At 43.0% G+C, this 22,079-nt stretch overlaps 2 protein-coding genes across 4 annotated transcripts in view; both read left to right on the top strand.

Annotated features, from left to right (window-relative positions):
• Nucleotides 1-3,353, top strand: part of LOC107378893 (CREB-regulated transcription coactivator 2) — a 37,955-nt gene extending 34,602 nt beyond the window's left edge. For both annotated transcript variants that reach the window (XM_054740699.2, XM_054740698.2), the window contains one exon: nt 20-3,353. In XM_054740699.2, the coding sequence (XP_054596674.2) occupies nt 20-210 (191 nt within the window). In that variant the 3' untranslated portion in view covers nt 211-3,353. The remainder of the gene's footprint in view (nt 1-19) is intronic.
• Nucleotides 3,354-5,637: 2,284 nt separating this feature from the next.
• dennd4b (DENN/MADD domain containing 4B) overlaps nt 5,638-22,079 on the top strand; it is a 30,300-nt gene continuing 13,858 nt past the window's right edge. For both annotated transcript variants that reach the window (XM_015949578.3, XM_015949576.3), the window contains exons 1-6: nt 5,638-5,782; nt 10,262-10,389; nt 15,019-15,354; nt 20,230-20,488; nt 20,704-20,773; nt 20,976-21,145. In XM_015949578.3, coding sequence (XP_015805064.1) covers nt 15,038-15,354; nt 20,230-20,488; nt 20,704-20,773; nt 20,976-21,145 — 816 coding nt within the window. In that variant the 5' untranslated portion in view covers nt 5,638-5,782; nt 10,262-10,389; nt 15,019-15,037. The remainder of the gene's footprint in view (nt 5,783-10,261; nt 10,390-15,018; nt 15,355-20,229; nt 20,489-20,703; nt 20,774-20,975; nt 21,146-22,079) is intronic.

The raw sequence follows: 22,079 nt of genomic DNA, 5'->3' as shown, positions 1-22,079 counted from the left end.
CCCTGTCCTGTCCCTTCAGGTGACTCTCCCACAGGTCTGTCCAAAGAGATTGCCAGCGCTCTGTCCCACGTCCCTGGCTTTGAGATGGACCCTTTCTCTCTGGATGAGCAGCTCAGGATGGACCCGCTGTCCCTAGACATGTTGGAGGGCGACCTTATGCTGGCTGACCCAGCTGTGGAGGACTCGTTCCGGTCCGACCGGCTCAAGTGACCCTGGTGAACAAATCGTGACCTCGTGTGGAGGTGGAAAGGTCATCGGCCCCCAAACCCCACCCCAACCAGCCAATGTGCAGAGTGGGGTGTGTGAGCAGCTCTTCGTCAGTGATGATGATGAGGATGAAGAAATCTCTGACAGGAGGGGATGGGGATGGGGGCGGGGCCTATCAGAGGCTCTGCTAGCGCTTGTTTCTTGGCATTAGCTTGTTTGTGTCTTATCTGCATGCTGACCAACATGCAGGAGTGCCGGTCAAAGGTCATGTGGGCTTATGTAAAAACCAGCAGCGCTTGAGCAGCATTATGCATGTTGATGTGCACGGAGTGTGTCCTAAGTTCAAAGGTCGCTCTGCTGCATCAGCCAACTTACAGGAACTCAGCCATTATTTAAGAGAAGTTTTGCCACGGTTCTGTTTGGACCTGGCGGTTCTGTTCAGGTATGAATGGTCAAGTGATCTCTGGGCATGTAAGCGGCAAGCCTTTCTAGCCTGATTTGGGTCTGTAAATGTTCTGCATGTTAACTTGTTTGGTTCTGATCCAGAGAGAGGTCAACTCGGTTCAGAAACTAGAATGGTTCTGTACCTGATGTCAGAACAGATCCAAGATCAGTCCAGATCGAGAAACCAGTCCTGCAGCATTTCCATGTGGAGCTGGAATTCAGCTTCTAAAGGCTCCCCTAATCCAGGTTCACTCCAAACTGGTCCAGCAGAACCAGAACCAGATATAAGATTGGAACTGATCTGGCCATCAGGGTTTCAACCTAGATCTGAATTTTACTGATGTTTATGAGGTGTTCCTGAATGCACCAATGCTGTAAGCTTAGAGAGTTGTGGAGTTTACAGATCAACACGTGGTTCATTAAACGCATCGCAAAGTTTCTCATTTACAGGAACAGAACCACAGGTTCTGGGTCCAGAACAGAACAGAGCTGCAGAGAAAACTCAGCCAAAGTCAGAATGACGCTCCGGGTCGGATCAGAGCTTCTGGCCCAGATTGGGAGTTCTGGACAAATCCGTGTGGTACTACACCCAGCCATTGTTGGACTTTTAAGTTCTGTTGTGATCAGTTTCGATGTTCAGATTTTTCCTGACCAGACTCAGACCTCGTCTGTTTATTTTTATGAACGGGTCAGAGGAAATATTTTGGCACTTTTAAGATTTGAATCAGAGAATTGTTCAGACGGAGGCGCTGAGTCATGAAACCTTGCCCTTTAGCTCCGCCCACCCACTGTGATTAACCGCTCGCTGCCCTTCCTGCCATATTTTTGTGTAGGACTCAATATTCTGATGATAAAATAGTTTTTATTTCTAACAAGAGATTTTAAACCTGTAAATAGTTTTTGATACAAGAGTCTAACAAAACAAATTGTTTGCTGCTCCGTGTCGGAATTTACATGTGTTCTAACAAGTACACATGCTAGAGTGTGGCTTTACAACAAACATTGATTCTGTAAATAAGTTCATTGATTCCCATCCCCACAGTTGTATTTTCACTGAATGGCCATAAGATGGAGACAAACAGCTATTTCCTAAATAGATTTTATTGTTTATCTGTGATTCTATCACGGAATCTTCTCAAACCATTTATTTCCTAGTGTTTTCCCTCACTAGACAGCCCTTTACTACCTTTATAGAACTGTTTTTAAATGGCCACAAGAGGGCGACAGTTATCCAGCAGAAGCCAAAGAGCAAAAGCCAGTCACTGCTTACTGAATTCTCACTTCTTCACTTTGATATAAAATTATTATATTTAAACATTTATCATGTGATGGGTGTTTTCCACTGATGGTAACGTCTCTGAGTAAAACTTCTGCTCATCAATGAACCACAGGGGGGAGGCCTCAAGAGGTGGCTGAAGCCTTAGACATGAAAACATAGATGCCCCATTGCTGTGGTACTCGCCGCTGGTCCTGGAGAGCCAGCATGTTTTCATTTATCTGCTCCAACACACCTAATTTAGTGGTTGACTCACCTGTGCAGCAACTCGTATGGCTCTTCAGAAGCTTGTTAATCACCTGCTGATTGACATCAGGTGTGTTGAAGCAAAGTTAAAACTAAAACCTGCTGAATACCGGCTCTCCAGGACCAGGACTGAGTACCGTGCTGGAGCGTTACAGCGTCACCGCCATATTGGATGGGTTCCTCCAAACCTAACTGAAGTCAACACAGTGTGACCTACAGTTGCAACAACCAGCATGCTATTGAAAACAGGATTACTATTGGCTTTTCTGGCTTACCTGATGGGATTTAATGTTTTTAATTAAAAAGCATAATAGTGTTTTTTTAGTTGCGGAAATGCATTCGTCAGTAGAAATAAATGCACAGGGGTGAATGGAGACCCATCCAAGATGGCGGCCTGCTACTAAGGTTGCTCCAGTAGGCAGCGGCAATCCACGAGGTGTGTCAACATCCATCTGTCTGGCTGGAGCTGGGTGCTTGTGTAGAGAGGAAGGTGATGTTCAGAGTCGCCCCCTGCAGGTCAGGGTTACTTTAAATTGTCACTAATTTGCTTCGAACTGGACGAACCAATCAGGATCCAGACAGGATGAAAACATCTCTGCTTCAGGTTTTCTTCGTCGCTCACGTTGTGTTTCTAAGAACATACAAATACTCCAAACATTTAGTTTCTGTTTCTTTGTGTATTTGCGTAAGCAAACCTGTAACAGGAAGTCATGTTAGATTATTATTTAGTTTTATTGATCAAATCAGCCTGAAGTTTAGAATCAGTCTGATGGAACAAAGTCTTTTTATTTTTAGGCTTTTCCAATGATTGGCTGTCCATCAGGTCAAACAAAAATAAATCCCATAATGCAACTGTCTCAGGTGTGTGTGCGTGTGCACTGACTAGGGATCAATTAAAGGCCATATTTCATATTTTTGTTAATATTTTGTACATTAATTTGTCTTGTTCATATTGTTTTTTTGTTTTGTTTCCAGAGAAATACATGAACATATTTGAAAAGGTGGATTCCGTTTTTATTCAGATTTTTATTGGAGCTGTGTGACAACCAGGGAATGTCACCTGTTGTAAAAATGAGTTTGTTTTTAAACAAGAGATGCTCCTGAAGCTAACAGGAGAGATTTTATAATAAACTGTAACATGACTTTATTTTACAGAAAATAAACAAAATGTTGCCGTTGATCTATTTGTTTTTAATGGTTCAGCTAAAAACTTACTTATTCATCCATCATTTACCTAGAGCCAGGTTAGGGGGTGACAGCTGTTCCTCCTCATCAGAAGGAGCTTGTTGATGAGGTTCAGGCTTTCTGAAGAGGTCTCCCCTTCCACATGAGTGATTTCAGACATGTCCCAGCTAGGACTCTTGACTCTGGTTTTGGGACTTCTCTGAGTCCACTCCCACCAGGTTCTGGATAATCGTTGACTCATGAATTAAATGGACCTTTGGTTCAGAAACATTGAGACAAATCAGTCGACTGAAGCTTGTCAAACTTCTAATGGCCATCCCTAGGAAATCCCCCCCCCCCCCCAAAAAAAGCCAGTGTTAATAAATCATAGCAATGTTCACTCAAACCATAGCTTGATCTTGTTTAACCAAGACATATTTGTAAAAATAAAAATAATACACTAAATGAGTAAAGAAATAACCAGAATGCAAAATAAATGTTTCTGCTAATCACCTCTTTAAAAAATGTTTTATCTCCATGTTTTTGTAAACACAGCAACAGATTAATTGAACTAAAAAAAATACATTTTTAAATAGTTTGAAATAACATTTTAAATAACTGAAGTGTATTTTTCTGAAATGTTTGTAAAATGTAAGTTAAATGTTTTGGATACATGCTATTTCTTAAATAAAAACTAATAAAGGATCAATGCAATATATCGCCACAGGCTAAACTCTCCCAACATTAACACATGGACTAGTTTGGTGTGCCACTCCAAATATTTCTTTGCCACATCTGGCCACCCCTATCAAAATTTTCTGGAGGTGCCCCTGAAAACTAACTCCAAAGCTGCAAAATCGTTCTTCAGACCAGAGGGCCTGGATGATCCTGGTCCTGTAGGATTTGCATTCACCACCAGGTGGCAGCAGAATAACACAAACCCTGGACAGGCCGTCGGCTGAAATGTTTCCAGCTTTTACGTTAAATTGAGTAATTTATTTAAAGGAACTGATTCGTTTGTAAGTTAATTAGCTTTTTGCTATCTGAGAATCAGAAGATTTGGTTTTAGAATAAGTTATGATTTTGTATTTTTCATAACATGAACATTTTAAAAAGGGTGTAAACTCGTGAAGAGCTGCCGAATCAGTGATAACATCCATGATGATGATGGCAATAATGTTAATATTCTACTCTTAAATACATTTTAGCTGCTGTATTAAAATGTGACTGGATTATTTTCTGAAATGATTTTAGTTAAGTTTGAAGCAATAAAATCGCTGTTTTGATTTTATTTTTTTAATCCCTTAAACTCTAAACTTTTTGTTTCTGTTTATCATCAAGAAGAGCAGCCCTCAGGGTTCTGGTACTTATTGACAGTTGCAGTTACACCAAGTTAGCTGTATTAATACCGGAAACAAAGGTGCAAGATTTCAAAATAAAAGACACATTTTTGAAAAAGGACTATTGAACGTTAAATAGGAAAGTTTTGTGTATAGTCTCTTTCAAGATGAAAAAAATTCAAAGCGCATCACAAGCGCAATAAGAAATTAAAGTTGAAAAGTAAATTTTCATGTACCGTTAAAACATTGAGGGAGAACAAAAAATACAAAAAAGATGCAAAGGAGCAGTTTACAGAAACGCCAGCATTAAATTTACAGAAACGCCAGCCTGAAAAGAAAAGATATGTTTCAAGTAGAGATACACCGATATGAAATGTTTGAGCCAATGCCAATATCCGATATTAAGATCACTGTTATGGCTGATAACCGATATTTGCCGATACCAATATACTGACATTAATGCTTATAAAATCAGCAGATTTTGTATAGAATGAATTTATGTTATTATGTACACACCACACATATTTACGGTTCTGAGAAGATTTCATTCGCTGTTCACATGACTAAACAATTACATGTCACCCACCTCACCCTCTGAAACAGGCAAACAAATGGAGACAAGATGGAAAAAATATTGGTTGTTAATATCGCCCCGGTTTTATTTTATCGAACCGATACAATATGTTAAAAAATTACTAACATCGGCCGATACTGATATTGATGGCGATGTATTGTCCATCCCTAGTTTCGAGTTTTGGAGTCCACTAATCTCAAACACACTTTAAATGATCACTGGAAGATCTGGGAAACATAAAGAGACTGGAATTCCTGGACTGGATTTATATTCTATAATCCAAGAAAATCCAGTCTAGTCGATGCTAGATACCTATACAAGGGCTGGATCAGGAGCTGTAGGCCTTGGACTACTTTTATTTTGAAGGTTCAACCCAGAAACTGTCGCTGGCTAGCTTGTTCGCGCGCTGCGCCCCTACGAACAAGCAGCTATCATGGACATTAACGCGCGGCGGCGACCGGACCATCAGTAAACTGCTCTGGACCATGATACTTCTAGTCCCCATCGGGACAAACCAGCTCAGACAACCAGGTATGGCCTTTCGGTCCGCTCACTGGACCCGGTGGAGTTGGCAGAGAGCCCTGGCTAGCCGTGCCGCTAGTACACGGTGAAAGGCACGGGGGTTTAACGGACACCACAGTACGCTCATTATCGGACACGCCTCCGTTGCTTTTGACCGCAGCGGTTAAAAAAAGCACCGGAGTCCGTTCGGTTTCACCCGGTTAAAATCGTATATCTCCGCGTGCAGCGTTATTTCCTTGCTGACTTTGACGCAGTCGGAAAATAAAAGATTTAATATTCCGTGCTCATTTAGACGGAAGAACTCCCGTTTGCTGTCGTTTCTTAAATACTTTATTTTAACTGGTGAAATCCGGTCCCATGTTGAGTTTAAGCTCCCTTTAAACCCGGTTAAGGGACAAGGCTGAAGGATGGATGCTTGTCCGTAAATGGAACCATCACAGTCCGGGGATCATCCGCGGTTCGTCGGCTACGACCGTCACTCAGTCGCCGGGAATCTGCCGCAGTCAGAGGGTCTCTGGTATCGACCCAGCAGCTCCGGTACCGTTAAGGTTACCGGAGAGTCGGAACGTTGAATGTTTAGATTGTGTATAACTGAGTCACGAATTTGCACTTGTCCGATAATGGAAGCAGTTTTTTTTTTCTTTTTGTGCAGCCGCCGAGGCCTGCTGATGTCAGATCAGTGAGACTGCAAAGAAACAGTGTTGATGGAGTTCAGTCTAAATGCATCTGGGGAGGAACCAAACCGCGACACGTGATTTGATGTATTTTCATATGTTTGGGATCCAGATGAGAGACTTGTTTCAGATTCTCTGGAGCTGCTGACCTTTGACCCTTCTGGTGTAGGGCTTTGGAGTTTGGACTGCCGCCAGACTATGTTTTCCCTATAGACTAGTCCAGCTCGTCTCTATTAGATTTCCAACATTTATCCAGTTAGTGGACCTGTGGAGTGGAGACCAGTGGGTTCGGTGGGGAAATCCTGTTGCTGCTGGATCCAGATCTGATCCAGAGTCTGTGACGTTCACAAAAGCCGAGTGGGATCTAGTATCCTCCCAGTAGGTCCAGTATGGAGCAAAATCCTACTGGTTTTCTGTTTGTAATTGAAGAATCATCAGATTTTTTCACCTGTACCTGAAATGTAAACAGAACCAACCCAAATCAGAACCAATCCAACAAAGGGTGTTTTATTTCTGGCATCTGATTTCAGGGGAAAACAAAAACTAAATCAAATTGATTCAGTGACTCAACGGAACTAAAAGAAACAAGAAACACATCGTGTATGGTTTCTGTGTGTGCGACCTGCCTCTGGGCAGGTCATGTGACCTGCTTGGGTGTGGCTTTCAGCTCAGGTGTGTGTTTATGTTGGCAGAGAGCAGCAGATACCAGATCTGTGATGGTAGAACGTGTCGTCTCATGTTTGTCGCTGCAGAATGGAAATGTCATGCAGGGCCACTTTGGTTCCAAATAAGCTTCCCTTTGAACTGTCCAGGTGTCGGCTGGGCTGAGACCAGGGTACGTAAATGCGCCGGGTGTCATTGGGTCAAGTTCTAATGATCGAAATAGCTGCAAACCTTCCGTTTTATCCCCTGCTACACTGGTATGGAAGCTGACTTAAGGACCCAGGAGGAAGCCTAAGGCTGCATGAAAGATGCCACAAGGAAAAGTGATGTTTCTGAGTGGAACAAGAGCAGCATGGTTCTGCCTTCATTGGATTTGGGGAAACGTTTTGAAATACATAAGTTATGTGAAATCTGAGTAGAATTATTGTTATTAAACAAAATAATGTCAAGTCTGAAACTCCTCATTCTGAATCAGAAGGGTTTTATTGCCTTTTGTGCAAGAAATCACAACATTAGGAAATTACTGCAGTACTTGGTGCAAAGAAGAAAGATAAAATAAGAGATAATCAAATATAGGAAGTAAGAATATAATTATGATAAAATAATATAAAGTGGCAATAGTTAGAGAAACAGCTACTATATACAACACAGTGTAGGTGCTGATATCTATGGAAACCCATTGTCCATATATGTATGTCGATGGTTCAGGTACAAACACAACACAGGGTCATGAAATTGAAACCAAGCGACTGGAGTGGGCAGACTAGGATTGTCATTCATGAGTCCAACTGCAGAGGGGAAAACCTGTTCTTGTGGTGAGAGGTTCTTTGTTCATAAAGTATCAGGCATTAGAGCAGCTATTGTGGTAACTCTAGTAACTCTATTGACCCTGTTCCAGTTCCTCCATCACCACCAGTATTTACAGTCTATGATCACCACCCACCCTGAGCTCCCTCAATACTGTCTCTTATTCTGAGCTGAGTAAGCTTGTTGCAAGGCAGAAGCCTTCTGGCTCTCCACTTGAGGTTCTGCCGCCTCGTCTCTGGAAGCTGCCTTTCCGTGTCTTGGCCCATCACTTGGTCAGATTATCAATGGGAGCCTCAGCACAGGTGTGGTCCCAGCTGCTTTGAAAGCAGCGGTTGTTCGGCCGACTCTTTAAGCGCCTCGTGATTTTTATCTTGAGAGGAGCTATAGAAATGATATTTTCTTCTTCTTTCTTCCCTGAAGAAACCTGGTGCTGATGTCTCTGTGATAGAAAATTACAGGCTTATTTCTACCCTGCCTTTTACATCAAAACTGCTTGAGAAAGTCGTTTTTCAGCAGCTGGTCTCACATTTAGCTGACTCTGATCTATTTGAGGTTTTCCAATCAGGGTTCAAGTCTGGCCATAGCACAGAGTCTGCTCTACTGAGGGTCTTAAATGATATCTATCACTAGTTCAGGGTACATCTGTGGTGCTTCTGTTGTTCGATCTGACAGCAGCTTTTGACACAGTTGACCACGCGATTCTACTTGATCGCTTGGAACGATGGGTTGGGATCAAAGGGTCTGCTGTAGACTGGTTTAGATCGTATCTCCACAACAGGACATTCTGTGTTGGGTGATGTTTTTTCTTCTTGGAAGGGGCTCCGCTGGGGGGTCAATCCTTCGTAAACATGGCCTAGTGTTCCATCTCTGTGCTGACGATTGCCAGATACTCTCCATTGTGTCAGGAGAAAGGTCTCTCTATCCAGTCCTTTGTGTCCTGTCTTAAAGAGGTAAAGTCTTGGCTAATGGCCAGCTATCTGCATCTGAATGAGGGAAAGACAGAGCTCATTGTTTTTCACCCCAACAGCAGGAATGTGGGTCGTTATGTTGATCTTGGCCCTCTTTCTCCCTACTCAAAACCAGTTGTCACCAGTCTGGGGGTGAAAATTGATGCAGGACTTAAATTTGATGCTCACATCAACTCTGTGATCTGGTCCAGTTTCTTTCATCTGAGACGCCTTGCAAAAATCAAGCCTTTGCTGTCGAGAGCCCACCTGGAGCGGGTACTCAATGCTTTTGTAATTTCTAGACTTGATTACTGCAACTCTCTATGTGCAGGGTTGTGTCAGTCATCACTGCGCCGCCTACAGGTTGTGCAGAACAGCGCTGCCAGGTTCCTGACTGGGAGCAGGAAACGGGACCACATCAGTCCAGTTCTGGCCTCCCTGCACTGGCTTCCGGTCTGTTATCGTTCACACTTTAAACTCCTCGTCTTTGTTTTCAACCCCCCCCCCCCTCCCCCATCTAGCCACACTCCTGAACAGACATTTCCCATCACGCGCTCCTCTGACCAAGGCCTGCTCGCTGTCCCTCGTTCTAGATGTCGTACCCGTGGGGACCGGGCTTTCTCAGTCCTAGCACCGTCACTCTGGAACCAGTTGCCACCCTCAGTTAGGCTGTCCCCATCTCTGCCAGTCTTTACGAGTCTCCTAAAAACCCACCTCCTCTGCTTGGCGTTTCGTGAACGTGTTTGAATTTGGCCCTCTTTTATGTTGATTTTATTTCCCTGTTTTCATTGGTCTCTTTATCCCTTGTTTTACCCATTTGTCTTCTACTTTAATGTTTTACCTTTTTTTTTTGCACTATTTGAATTGCTTTTATTTTCGATTTATTCATCATGTTTCACATTTCTCATGTACCGTGTTCAGCGCCTTGGGCTTTCCGACAGGGTCGTGGAAGGCGCTTTATAAATAAAGCTTTGATTGATTGATTGATTGATTGATTGATTGATTGAATAGATCAGAGCCTCCTGCCAGATGGGAGTGAGTCAAAAAGACCCTTTCTGGACAGTACTGAAACTGTCAAGGATTAAACTGCTGAAATCGTTTAATGTGAGACCAGATAGCTGTTATAACTAGAATATGTCTCCTTTAAATCAACTAGATTTCAGTTCCAAGGATTTAAAAAATCTTGGTAGTATCTTTCAGCATATATGACACTTCAACACTCATTCTGGACTGTGTGTAGAGCAGCTTTTCCCAGCATGCACTGAAGCAGAAGTAACAGGAAACACAAAGTGTAATCAGCTGATTGTTCCTGCATCACTGCATTCGCTACGTGTTTGTGTGCGCGTGCACGCGCGCATGTGTGTGACTCATACTCAATGTGTTTCATGTCCTTTCAGCTCATTATCTGATACATAAAGCGATGAGCTGCAAGTCTGCGCCACCTGGACTCATCCATCCATTACCTGCACCACTTCATCCTCACTAGGGTCTCTGAGAGCAGGGGCCTATCTCCAGCAGTCGCCAGGTGAGACATGGGGGGACAACCTGGACAGGTCTCCAGTCCATCACAGGGACACACGGAGACAAACAACCAGTAATGCACTCACACCTGGGAACAGTTTAGAGTCTTCAGTTAACCTGATATATGTTTATCGAATACGGGAGGAAACCCACACATGCACGGGGAGAACATGCCAAGTCCATACATGCATGAGGAGAACATGCTAACTTCATACGTGCATGAGGAGAACATGCTAACTACATAATGTGGAGAACATGCTAACTCCATACATGCATGAGGAGAACATGCTAACTACATAATGTGGAGAACATGCTAACTCCATACATGCATGAGGAGAACATGCTAACTTCATACATGCATGTGGAGAACATGCTAACTACATACATGCATGAGAACATGCTAATTCCACACATGCATGAGGAGAACACGCTAACTCCACACATGCATGAGGAGAACACGCTAACTCCACACATGCATGAGGAGAACATGCTAACTTCACAAATGCATCAGGAGAACATGCTAACTCCAAACATGCATGAGGAGAACACACTAACTCCACACCATGTGGTGAACATGCTAAATTCACACATGCATGATGAGAACATGCTAACTTCACACATGCATGAGGAGAACATGCTAACTTCACACATGCATGAGGAGAACGTGCTAATTCCACACATGCATGAGGAGAACATGCTAACTCCAAACATGCATGAGGAGAACACCGTAACTCCACACATGCATGAGGAGAACATGCTAACTCCAAACATGCATGAGGAGAACATGCTAACATTTAGTAACCTGCAACCTGTGAGGAATCTTTACTATCAGCAGCAGCTCAATCATGCAGCTGAATCTGGACTCTGTTTATTCGTTGTTGTGGTCCACGTGATAAACGCTGAGTCATGCTGTGAGTTAATTTGAGAGCAGCCTGCGTCTCCTAGTCCTCCTGACCCTCTGTGGTCCATCTAAGTTTAGACCTAAGGTATTTATATCAACTGCATGCAGCTGTGCTTTCAGCTCAGCAGAAGACCAGTCCTCCCAGTCCTCTGTCTCCTATTTGTTTACCCACCATTTGGTAGAAACTAGTGTCAGTAAACCTGTAGGACCCACTTGAACTTTGTATCTGACTGTATCCCGTTCTCATGGAGACAGCACAAGAGACACATGATGCTAACTGTAGGACGATGCTTCCAAAATCATTCAAGGAACGACCACCTGTTGGTGGTCAGGATTAGTCGGATGGTCATAATGTTATGGTTGGTGCACAGACTTGTAAAAGTCAATGTCAATGTGAATTTTATTTTTTATAGCACATTTCCAACAATCAGAGATTGCACAAAGTGCTGTACACAGACAAGCAGTAAAAATAAAATGATAAAACACTGAGAAACATCCAGTAGACCCTAGGTAAAATAAATTAACAATAATATCAGTTAAAAGCAAGGGTAAAAAGGTAGGTTTTTAAAAGAGACTTAAAAGGCTGTTAGCAGACCTAATCTGTAGGGGAAGGCTGTTCCAGAGCTTGGGAGCGGCCACAGAAAAAGCTCTGTCGCCTCTGGACTTCAGGCTAGACTGGGGAACAGATAAAAGATGTAGAGAGGATGATCGCAAGTTTCTTTTGGGGACATGAGTGTTTAAGAGTTCCGACAGATAAGGAGGGGCCAAATTGTGTAGTGCCTTAAAACAGAGCAGTAGCATTTTAAATTGAATCCTGTAAGTGATTGGGAGCCAGTGAAGAGCTTTTGAAACCGGAGTTATGGGATCCCTGCGTCTCCTACCTGTCAGCAAGCGAGCTGCTGCATTCTGATCCACCTGCAAGTGGTGAATTGACGACTGCTCCAGTCCATGATATAGAGAGTTGCAGTAGTCGAGTCTCGACATGATTAGCAAGTGTATAACCTTTTCAAAGTCTTTAATTGGTAAATAGGGTTTGACTTTACTAAGAACACTCAAATGAAAGAACACACTCTGGACCACAGAACTTATCTGTTTATCAAGCTTAAAATGGTCATCAATGAAAAAACCCAGATTTCTTGCATGAGACACACAAAAGGATTCTAAAGGGCCAAGAACACTGTTTACCCCGTGCAACAGGCCAGGGTCCCCAAAAATGACAATTTCAGTTTTTTGTCATTTAAAGTGAGATGGTTCAATTGTAGCCAGTTTTTTAACATCTTTTAGACAATTCAGTAATTTATCAAACAATGGCCTTCGAGAATGTAGTGGGACATATATCTGCGCGTCGTCCGCAAAGAAGTGGTATGAGATGCCATGCTTATGAAAGATGGCGCCAAGGGGCCACATATACAGTGAGAACAAAAGCGGGCCCAAAACTGAACCTTGAGGGACACCACAACTAAGTTTCGCTGGAGACGAAAAAGCTCTGTCGCCTCTTCATAGTCAGTTCTTAGTTTTATTGTGTCCTTATTTCCTTCATAGCATAGTTTCAGTTTTACAGGTGAACAGAACCTCAGAATCATAAAGCCTGGAACAGAGCCTGGGCTCAGGGTGAATTACCTGATTCAGGTGTGATTATTCTGGCTAGGTTTCCCCTCACACCTGTTTGTCTTGCTTTTGGACAGAAGCAACTCATAGAACAAAAGAAAGCATCTGCAACAGGTTCGGTCTGATCTGACGTCATAGACGAGCTGCAGTTGAACAGGAAGTGGGCTCACATCAAACAGATCACTTTGGGCTCCGGAAGAACTCAGACGAGCTGAAGAGATCATCATCGACAGGAACCCAAACAGACCTGCTGAGACCCGTCAGACCGAAAGAGACGCATACAAATATTAGATTAGGTTTGATAAAATTAGAAACGTTTAACACCCCACCACCACCACCACCACCTCCACCTCCCCCCTTCAACACACACATAACAGGAAGTGAAATGTGTTTCCTTCATCTGTAACATCGTTTTTACTCTCAAGTGAAGTTTCTGACCAGACAGCTGTTTGGACAGCTTGTAGGAAAACAGCTGGGACAGTTTTAGGGCAGCTGGTAGGAAGGCCATGCCCCCAGACCGAATGAAGGGGATCAGAACCTGTGGGTTCTGGTATTGGAGTTTTATGTTAAACTAAAGGTTATAAAGATGAACTAATTTTCTTGTGTGTTAGTCATCATGAATCCAGGTATCATGAATAATGTCTGTTTTGTTCAAGAGACCTGGACATTTCCTGGTTTGAACATGCGTGATCACCAAGGCTGTGTTCCTGGCTGACCCAGGATCTGTCACACCCAGGGTTTTAAAAATGGTAGCGGCACAGGATCTCAGGAGCCAGATGTTTGAGCTGCTGTAGCGGTGTTTCAGCAGCAACCGTGTAAGGACCAGTTACATTTCAAACTTAGACAAAATGTATTAATCCCCCAGGAAGGTTCCTGGGATATTCTGTTCTCAGGTGTGTGTGTGTGTGTGTGTGTGTGTATGTGCGTGTGTGTGTGTGTGGACATAATCTTGTCTGACCCAAAGTGACCTGCTCTATATGGTGGAAGCCTGCTGCAGCCCTCAGGAGTTTCCAGGCTGTTTTTAGGGTGTGAAATAGGAAGTAACTCTGATGAAATCAGCTGTTTGTGCTGAAACAGCTGCTGCACACAGGCGTGGACTGAGGTTTGGAGAAGTAGTAGTTTTAGAAACATCTAGGAGTCGAGTATGGCTTTTTACGGAGGTGATGTGGACAGGATGCTTCAGGTACCTGCTCTGTCAGGTTCTCACGCAGAAGAAAGCTGAAACTGTTGGGTGTTTATGCAGTTTGTCTTTCTGTGTCTCCACTAATTTCCAGTTAAAACATGATGTCACTGAGTCATTATCATCTGTCAGTGTGTTGGAACACAATTCACTTCTTGTTTCATTAATCAGGTTCATCCAGTTTTTGATGGTGAAACCACCATTTTTAAATAGTCCCTGCAATGAGCTCCCGCACAGCAGGGGGTGCTGCTGTTAATTAAAACAGCAGGACTCTAAAGTCCATAGGTGTCAAAACCATCAGCATCCTGGTCGGCAGCTACCAGTCCATGCATTGTGCTGGTTTAAGACTGGCTTTTGGCTGAGGTGAGATTGGTCTTCTGTCATGTAAAACTGATCAGAGATCAGTTAACTAATCCATCACCTGGGTGAGCTTGCGCTGTAGTCACACAGGAAGTCATCCATTAAGAGGAAGCAGGTTTCTTCCTGTTTGCCCACTGACCTTTGACACACCTATCACACTACTTCCTCCTCTGTCACTTTCTCCTCCTGATGACGGGACAGAGGAAGGAAATGGGAAACCTGCTGACTCGGTAAAACTCAGCAGAAATCATCATAATCATCAGAAGAGTGCAGATTCAGGGATTACATTTTGGTCATCTTTGTCCCTTCATTCTGTCATTCATTCATCAATTCCTTCATCCATTCATCTGTACTGATAACTGGTTGAATTCCTCTCCCCCCCCCCCCCCCCCCCCCACACACACACACCCTCCACACCCAAATCTGTAGATTCTAAGTTCTTCTGAGCATTCCTCACAGATCCATCTTCGGCCCACATTACGGATCATAAGAACCTTCTGCGATCCACTGTTTGGGTTTATCAGTTCTGGTTGTTAGCTAGAGGTCTCTGATTGTGACTGTCTCGTCTGTCTTTGTCCCTGCAGCGGTGACCAGACCAGAGGCATGACTGAAGAGAAATGTCCTCAGCTGGTGGACTACTTCGTGGTAGCAGGTCTCCCCCCTGTAGTGCCCTGGAGGCCCCTGGGTGAGGATGGCAAGACCTCCTCTCCCTCCTCCTCGTCAACGCGGGCGGTGGAGCCGGTGACGGACCTGGTAGTGATTGCTCGAGGTCTCGGGGAGGAAGTACCACAAGGCTTTACCTGCATCGAGAAGACCCTCGGGGGTCATTCAGCTGAGCTGAGCGCCGGTCTCATCAACAACCCACACCTGCACCTGTGCTACCGCAGAGGACGGGACAAACCGCCTATCCTAGATCTCGGGTGAGACACTTTTATGTTGTGGTTCTGTGTGGCACAACATCTCCAGGTGAGACCCGACTGAGCAATCACCAGAACGGATCAGCGGTTCTCCCTCTCAGATGCAGTTGGTGCATCTTCTCAGGTGTCACAGGGTTTCTGGGTGGCTTTAGATGCTTTAGCTTCTCTGAGATTCCAGAGCAGGTGGGTTCTGATGACCCAGGGCACAACATGGATCTCCTGGTTCCATGTCAGCTCTGGAATGTCCACTTGCAGTTACAGCAACACTTTGAGATGCATTAAAGCTTCTGATTATATAATCTGAGAATTATGTAACACATCTCTGACTGTCCCTCCTCCAACCTCTTTGTCTCCAGCTGGTTCACTCCTCTGGGTCAGACTCGTGCTTCAGATGTGGAGCTAAACCAGCAAGCATAGATGCTGACCCGGTCCTAACTGGACTGGGTCCAGAACCAGGTCAGCTGATTTTATGTGGAGGACTGAGTCCTTGTGTTTAGTTTGGAGCTGGTTTGGAGTCATAAAAAACACCTTATAAAAAAGCATTTTCCTCATCTGCAGACCTTTGGTTCTGATGCAGGAACCAAAGTGTTCCTGCACGATGTTTCCATTCTGATCCATCCTTGAAGTGGTACTTCACTGAAAAAGCATTTTTAAATATAATTTCTGATTATCGATCTCTCTGAGTTTGTCCTGCATTAGCTTCTGATAAAAAATAGACTGTGAACCTCTAGGATTAGAAAATCCTGACAGATCTACGTCACACTGTCACTTAACATTCATAGACTCACCCATCTTGACTTTTTAAAGAGAATTGGAATGTGGGACTTTGATTTGGTACAGAAGAGGGCCGTGGAAAAGAAGAAAAAAAATTCTGTTTTTGAATTGAAGGAAAAAAAAACGTGTCTGAGATTAACTCATTCACTGCCAGCCGTTTCCTGATCAGTAAAGCCGTTCGCTGCCAGCGTTTCTCAGTGTTTTTGCTGTTTTTTTAAGAGTCACAGAACGTTGCACGCTAGGATGATGTCGACGCCAAAACTACCAAAACAACCAAAACTACCAAAACAAAGAGCAGACTCACCTCTTACATTAGGAACAATCCGCGCGTTTCGAGCTTTATCCGTTCTTTCATAATCCGTTGTCGAATTGTGATCGGCAGAAGCTTTTCCGGTTCGCTCCTCACTTTTTTTACAGCAACGGCCCAAAACAATCTCCTATCACATGGGTTTTCTGCTTCCTGATCACATGACGTGTGACGTATGCGGATAAAGGTCAGCTTTAGAGCTGGGATGTTTGTTCTCACGGTGCAGGGGCTCGTTCCGATGCCCACACAGTAAAAAAATGCAAATGACGACTTAAGTGTTTTTTCTTTTTATTAATTTTAAGTGACTCTATTCTCTTTATGTACATTTGGAGATAAAATAAATGCAGAATTTCTGGTTGCGATAAACACTGGACCTCAGGGACCTGCTGAGGGTGTAGGGACTGAGACTCACCAATGTCAGATGGTGCTGTAGTGTTAAACTACTAGTTAATTGTGACCAATAAGATGTGATATTCCATATAAATATGAAATATCAATCTGATTGATCTTTGATGTTTAATCAGAAGATTTTTGTTACTTTTACCATGTAAACCCAATAGTTCAAAATAATCAAATATATTGAGTAAATGTTTTTAGAACTCAAATGTGTTGAGCTTGTTCAACCTTTTCCTTGTTTTAAGTACATGGAACTCAAATGTTTTTTTTAAGTAAGCATAACTTAAATTAATCAATAAAGGACAACTTAACTTTAATGAGTAATGTTAACCAAAAATGATTGTTTTATTATTTTATGTTTCTATATTATTCCATTCATCTTTACGTCAACCCTAAAGTGTGTCTGATAAACCGACTTGTATATTTTTTAAATATTTGTGGATTTACAAGAAAAACAACCACTAACAATTTTGTTGGATTTCAGGAACAATAAACAACTGGTGGGGGAGGTGCATTGTGGGTAGTCATGTTTTCAGTTATTTTGCTCTATTTTGGGGTGTTTATGCATGTTTATTGTGGAGGATTATTGTTCTCAGTTATTATTTCATTCAGTGTTGCAAATGTGGTGTTACTTTTTGTAACATGTTGGCACCATAAGTGAGGAGGTTGGTCAAAGTAATGCTGAATGGCTGTGCTGTCCCATTGTCAATAATACTGTGGTTGTTCACACCAGATGCTCTTGACTTGACTTTGAGTGTTCCACTTTCATTGGCTGTTAGCATTTATGTGTGTGTGAGTCATGATCTGGTGCTAGTTACTGCCTTCACCAGCCTGCCACATTGTCATTTCTAAGTAAATTCAACTTATTTGGTTAGGGTTTAATAGGTCCATTTAGAGCTCATATAAGTTATAATATTTAAGTTAATAAAAAACATGTAATAAGGTTCAAATAAAATAAAATATGCAAGTTTAGTGAAATTAAACTTTGTAAGTTGCTTAAGTACCAAGTTATTGGTTGGAGGTAGTTAAATGCTTTGATTTTATTCAGGTCATATTTTTTAAGTTATGGTAAACTTATAGTTTTTAGATAAGTTAACTTAAAAATTATTAGGTAATCAGTTTCCTCATAAATTTTGAGTTCAGTGAACTTATTCGGGGCTACAGTGTACTTGTTCAGGGACCATAAACACACTTCGTATTAATTCAGACAGAGTCAGGTATATAGTTTATAAAATGAATTTAATTCTTTTTACTAAATTAATAATTTATACATGACAAGATATAAATAATGAGATGTGATGTGGTGGATGTGAGGTGATGTGATGTGTGAGGTGGTGTGATGGAATCTAGATGTTTTAGCCTAACCTTCTTTGTATCTGAGAGAACTGGTGGAATCTGGGTCTAAAAGAATTTGTTGTTTGGTTATAAACTAGAGAGATGTTATTGATAAAAGCCATCAGACGCAATCTGTCATGCCTACGATACCGTTGTGGATACCCCCAGTGTAAATCCAGACTGTTGGATGTCGGTTGAACCTTGACCTCAAGGTACTCGAAGCTTGTAGGTTAGCTCCGATACGAGCCGTCCGGTCTTAAGATGTCTCCAAGTCACAACAGGAAGCTGGAATGCTTGTCAGCATCCAAGGTGGATGTTTGGCTCTTAAAAGAGCCGTCTGGCTGTGTCAGCTTACAGTGTGCAAAGACGCTTTTGACTGTATGTCAAGAGATGTCTCGAAGATGCTTGTTCCCGAATTGACCGGTTCGACAGTCAGCTAGAAACTGAATTAATCGGGAAGTAATTCTTGTTTTAATAAACCACAGTGTTATGAGTTCTGGCCAAGTTTGGCAAATTAAAATTTGACAAGTTTCTGAGGATTTACCAACATCCCTCAGAAAGTCGTGCCTTCTTCAGATACAAAAATGTTTTTAACACTTTGTGAATGAGAATCTTTAAACTTATGTGAGGTGAATATTAACCTTAATGAGTATCTAATTGTAATGTGTATGAGTGTAAACATTGATTAACTTGTTAAATCAAACACATACTGATTTGTGAAACAAATGGATCATTGTAAGAACAATATTCGTTTTAAATTCATTGATTTAAGCACAGGTTATTCAAACATTTGATTTAAACATCTTGTTCATTCATCACATATGATTATTTAAGCTCATGGTTGTAAAATCATGGCGTCTTCACATCTTCAGAGTGAAGAATATTGACGTCTGGCTTTCAGGCAGAGATGGCAGGAACCTTGAGGGAAACTGTTACGTCTCCAGTGAGGAACAATAAGTTGGCAAAGGATTGTTTTGGGCATCTGGCCCCGACAGATGGTGCAGCCTTGAATGTGTATGAAAGGTTGAGTTGTGTTAATTAGATGGTGAAGAATTGACCACTTTCATACGTAAGAGTGCCTTTCTATGTAAGGCCCAAAAAACCACAACCAGGATCTTGAAATGAGCTGTAAAGTTGGCCAACAGCCAGTGAAGCTGGAAAAGAAGCGGGGTGACATTGGTTTGCTTGGAGGACTTGTCCAGAAGCTGAGCACCTGTAGACGGTTCAGGGAGGTTTTGCTCAGACAAGTGAAAATAGACTTGCAGTAGTCTAATCATGAGGAGATGAAGGTGTGGATAACAGTCTCAAGTTCAGAGCGGGACATGAGAATCCAGGGTGAGAGCTGGGTCAAAGGTCACACCAAGATTCTTGACAGAGTGTTTGGTCTGAGAAGAAAGCAGACAAAGAGAGTCTCTGACTTTGTGAACCAGGTTGGCTGGGCCACAGATGAGGATCTCATTCTTATCATCATTCAGCTGTAGAAAGCTCCCAGCCATCCAGGTTTTAAAAGTCTAAGCAGGTGTGTAACAGCTGCAGCTTAGACATCTCATGGGGCTTAAAGGAGACAGTTGGATGTCATCTGCAAGGTGGTAGGAGTTTCCTTTAAAAAGCTCAGGATGTTCTGAAGAGGAAGCAGATACAAGAGGAACAGTAGAGGCCCCAGCACAGAACCTTGTGGGACACCCTGTGTGAGGGAGGAGGGGGAGGACCAAAACTTGAAGATGGCCATAGAGGAAGAACGCTCAGACAGTTAAGCGTCATTAGAGACCCTAAGAAGAGCTGTGAATGAGAGCAAATATCAGATTTGACTTCTGACCTCCACTGGGCAGTGAATGTTGCACAAGCTATAAAAAAAGGTTCTGCTCCAGACTAGAGACGTGATTCTCTTGAGACTTGAACAGCATGTCAAACAAAATATTTTATTTCTGCTGACGTTTGAGGAAAAAGAAGGTATACATTTTTTTCTAAAAATCTTGTCAGTTGTTTAGAAAGACCAAATAGTAAAACAAACTCTAATTGTCCTCTAATGCTGGCTCGTTGTGTCACACTGCGTCTGGTCCCTGCAGGGTTCTGTATGAGGGGAAGGAGCCTCTGAAACAAGGCTGGTACGTCATCGAGACCACTCCCTACAGCCACTCGGCCAGCCTCAGCTCTGGGGGCGCTCCCACAGCTCACCGCGTCTTCCTGACATACCGCCGAGCTCTGGACTCACAGGGCCTCCACACGCTGGGTGTCATCACCGACATTGCCCTGCTGCTGCCAAGCAAGGGGGAGGTGGCGCCTCACACCTTTTGTCGGGTCGACAAGAATCTCAACACGGGCGTGGTGAGACCCGGCAGCAAGCATAGACATAAAACGTGGTTGATCTGTGGAGCAGTGCTCAATTTGACATGAAACTGTCCAGATTTAGTCAACTAAAAGAAAAGTTTTATTTGACAATAACACACCCTGACAGTTTGAAATTGTGTCTTTCAATATTAAACCAATTTAGACACCCAGGCTGAACAGAAGCTGATTCAGGTGTGCTTGTGTCATTCTAGTGGGGTCCTGCCCTGTACCTGTGTTACAAGAGAGCTGTGGCTAAAGCTAACGCCCTGGTGTTTGAAGCTGGTGAGCAGCTTGGTCTCTCTCACACATACACACACACACACACACACACACACACACACACACACACACACGCAATAATAATAAAAATAGGATCAGGAGTATTCTCAGAAACTTGTTTGGAACCAGGTAACTTTGTAAAACTCAGAAGCTGACCCAGGATCAATGTGTCACCAGGTGTGTTCTGAAGCTCTGTTTGTTGCAGGTCTGATCACCCGATACCCAGAGGATGACCTGGAGGCATTCCCTCTTCCCGAGTCGGTGCCGGTCTTCTGTCTGCCGATGGGCGTCACCGTGGAGAGCTGGCCGCTGAACTCCAAGTACCAGCTTCCTGTCTTCTCCACCTTCGTCCTCACGTCTGCCTCTGGGGACAAGGTAGGCACTTCAAACATCTGTCTTAGATGTTGTGATTTAATTTAAGACATGACAGTGGACATCACTGAGAGCAGGTGATGATTCAAGCAGCCAGTCCAAGTGTTGGAGCTGATTTGTTGTTGAGATGTTCTGGTTCCACATTAGAAAATATTTCTTCTCAACCAAAATGACAGGATGATGTAGACTCTGTTGGATGAGTAGAACATCTTATGAACATGGTGGTGTAGATCAGGGCCTTCATCAGGGCCTTCATCAGGACCATCCTGAGAGTTAGGGCTCCTCACTTCCATTAGGATTCTTCAGCTCTGATCCTGGGTCAGGCGGTCAGGTTTTCTAAGTTGTTATAGGTTGTTAAGGCCAGGTGAGTCATGTACCTGCCCTTCCATCAGGTGACCCGTTGGGTCTTCTTCACCTCATGAATTGTCCTTAATGATGCCAAAATGTGAGAAAAAAGAAAAAACTAGAGAAAAGGTCTAATTTCATTTTGGGATTTTTATTCTTATAATAATAAAGAAAATTTGTCAAATTTAGTCTGTTTTTATATTACTACTCATTTTTATGTCCTCATGAGCTTTCCACATATTTGGGCAGGTGGGTTGAAGCAGGGAAACAACTAAAACATGCTGGATAGAGGCCCTCCAAGATGACCCGTCATAACCTTTTGATCCATAAAAAAGGTTAAATCAGCTTATTGATCTTAGCTGGTTTTGCCACATTTAATGATTTATAATCTGATTCTACATTACCAGTCTGGGTTCTCTTTTATGTTTTTATGGATCCAAACAAAGAACCAGAACCAGACTGTCTCTGGGGCTTGCTGCTGGTACCAAAGAGACAGAAGATCCAGTTTAAACTGGTTCTGTTTTGTGTCAACTCAAATCTGGCTAATCCTTTGAGTTGAGTTTAGAGCAGGGCTTAATTTGAGCCGGATCTT

This window comes from Nothobranchius furzeri, chromosome 5 (assembly GCF_043380555.1).
Source record: "Nothobranchius furzeri strain GRZ-AD chromosome 5, NfurGRZ-RIMD1, whole genome shotgun sequence".
Taxonomy (NCBI): Eukaryota; Metazoa; Chordata; class Actinopteri; order Cyprinodontiformes; family Nothobranchiidae; genus Nothobranchius; species Nothobranchius furzeri.
Note: the sequence above shows the minus strand (reverse complement) of the source record. Positions and strands in the feature narration are given on the sequence as shown.